This window comes from Meleagris gallopavo, unplaced genomic scaffold, assembly GCF_000146605.3.
Source record: "Meleagris gallopavo isolate NT-WF06-2002-E0010 breed Aviagen turkey brand Nicholas breeding stock unplaced genomic scaffold, Turkey_5.1 ChrUn_random_7180001869248, whole genome shotgun sequence".
Lineage (NCBI taxonomy): Eukaryota > Metazoa > Chordata > Aves > Galliformes > Phasianidae > Meleagris > Meleagris gallopavo.
This window is the reverse complement of record NW_011134276.1, coordinates 8,498-11,783: the sequence shown is the minus strand read 5'-3', so window position 1 is coordinate 11,783 and position 3,286 is coordinate 8,498. Positions and strand designations below refer to the sequence as shown.

At 58.5% G+C, this 3,286-nt stretch overlaps 1 protein-coding gene across 1 annotated transcript; it reads left to right on the top strand.

Moving 5' to 3' along the window:
• Positions 1-6: 6 nt before the first annotated feature.
• LOC104916068 (DNA-directed RNA polymerase II subunit RPB1-like) lies at positions 7-2,430 on the top strand. Its single transcript, XM_010727034.2, has 4 exons — positions 7-125; positions 464-568; positions 919-1,101; positions 2,146-2,430. Exons 1-4 carry the CDS (start codon positions 96-98, stop codon positions 2,413-2,415), a joined length of 588 nt encoding a protein of 195 aa, XP_010725336.1. The 5' UTR covers positions 7-95; the 3' UTR covers positions 2,416-2,430.
• Positions 2,431-3,286: the final 856 nt, after the last annotated feature.

The following is a 3,286-nucleotide window of genomic DNA, read 5'->3' as shown; positions in this document are numbered from 1 at the left end:
CCCCCACGTTCCCCCACCTCCCAGGTTTTGGAGATGACCTCAACTGCATCTTCAACGACGACAACGCCGAGAAGTTGGTGCTGCGCATCCGCATCATGAACAGCGACGAGAACAAGATGCAGGAGGTGGGAGTGCTGTCACCACCCCCCTCTGTCACCTCCCTGTCACTCGGTGCCACCCCAGTGCTTTGCCGGTTTGGTGTCACCCAGCTGTCACCCCTTGGCCACCTACCTCCCCACGTCACTCCTTTGTCACTTAGCCAGTGTTTCCCCCATGTCGGTCAGCGTCACTTCTCTGTCACTTGATGCCACCCCCTCTTGTCACCCAGTGCCATTTCTCTGTTCCGTGCTGTCACCCCTCGCTCAGTCCCCCGCTGTCTCTCCGCTGTCACCGTGTCGTCGGTCACCCCAGTGCCACTTGTCTGTCGCTTGGCGTCACACCTTTGTCACCCGCTTGCCCGCAGGAGGAGGAGGTGGTGGACAAGATGGATGACGACGTCTTCCTGCGCTGCATCGAGTCCAACATGCTGACCGACATGACGCTGCAGGGCATCGAGCAGATCAGCAAGGTGCTGGGGGAGCACCCGGGGGTGCTGCTGGGGTTGGGTGTCGGAACCCAGGGAGGTGTTTTGGGGTCCCTCCAGGTGCCCCAGGAGCGCCCATGGGTGCTTATTGGGGTTGGATACAGGAACTCTCGAAGGTGTTTGGGTGCCCGGGTCGTCCTGTAGATCCATGGGAGCACCCGTGAGGGCTCGGAGTACGTCCCGTGGGATCCCAAGGAGATCATTGGGGTCCTCCAAGTGCACCCGAGCACCCACGGGTGCTCATAGTGGTGGCTGTCGGGAGGTTTCAGGGTTGCCAGGCGCTCTGCCGGCGCACGGAAGCACCCATGGGTGCTGACCTCCCTCTCCTCCCCCAGGTGTACATGCACCTGCCCCAGACAGACAACAAGAAGAAGATCATCATCACGGAGGATGGGGAGTTCAAGGCACTGCAGGAGTGGATCCTGGAGACTGACGGGGTCAGTCTGATGCGGGTGTTGAGCGAGAAGGACGTGGACCCGGTGCGCACCACCTCCAATGACATCGTCGAGATCTTCACTGTGAGTCGTGGGGTGACACCCGTGGGTTCCTCTGTGGGTGCTGGGGATGGTTGTCGGGGTGTTGGGTGACACTGCAGTGTGCTGGGTGACACCCATGGGTTCCTCTGTGGGTGCTGGGGATGGTTGTCGGGGTGTTGGGTGACACTGCAGTGTTCCAGATGTTGCACTCTGTAGGTGTTGAGGGTGGCTCTGGGGCTTTTGGGGTGATGCTACAGATTCTGGGTGTCACCTTTCCCCAGGGTGTTGGGGACAGTCCTCAGGACTGGTGGGTGATACTGCAGTGTGCCAGGTGTCACCCTCAGGTGTTCTCTGCAGCTGTTGGAGGATGGTCCTTGGGATTTGGGGGTGACGCTACAGTATCACTTTCCATTAGGTGCTGGGGATGGTCCTTGGGGTGTTGGATGACACTGCAGTGTGCTGGGTGTTGCGCCCTGCGGGTGTTGCGGATGGTCCTCAGGGTGTTGGGTGACAGTTCAGCGTGCCGGGTGTTGCGCCCTGCAGGTGTTGCGCCCTGCGGGTGTTGCGGATGGTCTTTGGGGTGTTGGGTGACACCACAGCGTGCCGGGTGTTACGCCCTGTGGGTGTTGCGCCCTGCGGGTGTTGCGGATGGTCCTCAGGGTGTTGGGTGACACCACAGCATGCCGGGTGTTGCGCCCTGCAGGTGTTGCACCCTGTGGGTGTTGTGGATGGTCCTCAGGGTGTTGGGTGACACCACAGTGTGCCGGGTGTTGCGCCCTGTGGGTGTTGCGCCCTGCAGGTGTTGCAGATGGTCCTTGGGGTGTTGGGTGATAGCGCAGTGTGCCGGGTGTTGCGCCCTGCGGGTGTTGCGGATGGTCCTCATGGTGTTGGGTGACACCGCAGCATGCCGGGTGTTGTGCCCTGCGGGTGTTGCGCCCTGTGGGCGTTGCGGATGGTCCTCAGGGTGTTGGGTGACACCGCAGCGTGCCGGGTGCTGCGCCCTGCGGGTGTTGCGCCCTGCGGGTGTTGCGGATGGTCCTTGGGTTGTCGGCGTGTTGTTACAGCGTTCTGTGTCCCCCTGTTCAGGTGTTGGGCATCGAGGCGGTGCGCAAGGCTCTGGAGCGGGAGCTGTACCACGTCATCTCCTTTGACGGTTCCTACGTCAACTACCGTCACCTGGCCCTGCTGTGCGACACCATGACGTCCAGGGGACACCTGATGGCCATCACCCGGCACGGCGTCAACCGGCAGGACACCGGGCCCCTCATGAAGTGCTCCTTTGAGGAGACGGTCAGCAGCTGTGTGGGGTGTCTGTGGGGTCTTAGGGCTGCTGTTCCCCCATCTTTGGGGTTATGACGCTCGTTTAGGGGGTCACTGTGCCCTTTTTTGGGGATTGCAGTCCCTGATCTTGGGATTGCTGCGCCCATTTTTGGAGTTAATAACTGTTTTTGGAGTTACTTTACCCATTTTTTTGGGTTATAATGCCTTTTCTTGAGGCATTTGGGGTCACCACCCCCTTTTTTTGATATTGCTGTGCTCATTTTGGGGGTTAATGCCTATTTTTGGGGTTACTTTACCCATTTTTTGGACTATAATACCCATTTTTGGGGCTACAGTCTCCATTTTTGGAGTTGCTGTGCCTGTTTTGTTGTTGCTACACCAGTTTTCGGGGTCAGAGGACCTGTTTCTGGGGTTGCTGCACCCATTTTTAGGATTATAATACCTATTTTGGGGGTCCTGGTTCCCATACCTGGGGTCAGGGTGCCAGCTTCTGAGGTCACCATCCCCATTTCTGGGGTCAGGATTTCAGTTTTTGAGGTCACCATCCCCATTTCTGGCGTCAGGATGTTGGTTTTTGGGGTCACCATCCCCAGTTTTGAAGTTGGGACTCCAGATTTCGGCATCACCATCCCCATTTCTGGGGTTGAGGTGCCAGATTTTGGGGTCACCATCCCCATTTCTGGGGCTGAGGTGCCAGATTTTGGGGTCACCATCCCAATTTCTGGGGTCGGACACCAGATTTTGGGGTCACCATCCCCATTTCTGGGGTCGGACGCCAGATTTCAGTGTCACCATCCCCATTTCTGGGGTCGGACGCCAGATTTCAGTGTCACCATCCCCATTTCTGGGGTCGAATGCCAGATTTTGGGGTCACCATCCCCATTTCTGGGGTCGAGGCGCCAGATTTTGGGGTCACCATCCCAATTTCTGGGGTCGAATGCCAGAT

Bases quoted from the DNA above. Each gene is read 5' to 3' on its own strand.
- LOC104916068 (XM_010727034.2), top strand. From the start codon at position 96: ATGAACAGCGACGAGAACAAGATGCAGGAG. The intron at 126-463 runs GTGGGAGTGCTG...GCTTGCCCGCAG, and splicing joins ACGAGAACAAGATGCAGGAG to GAGGAGGAGGTGGTGGACAA. The intron at 1,102-2,145 runs GTGAGTCGTGGG...CCCCCTGTTCAG, and splicing joins ACATCGTCGAGATCTTCACT to GTGTTGGGCATCGAGGCGGT.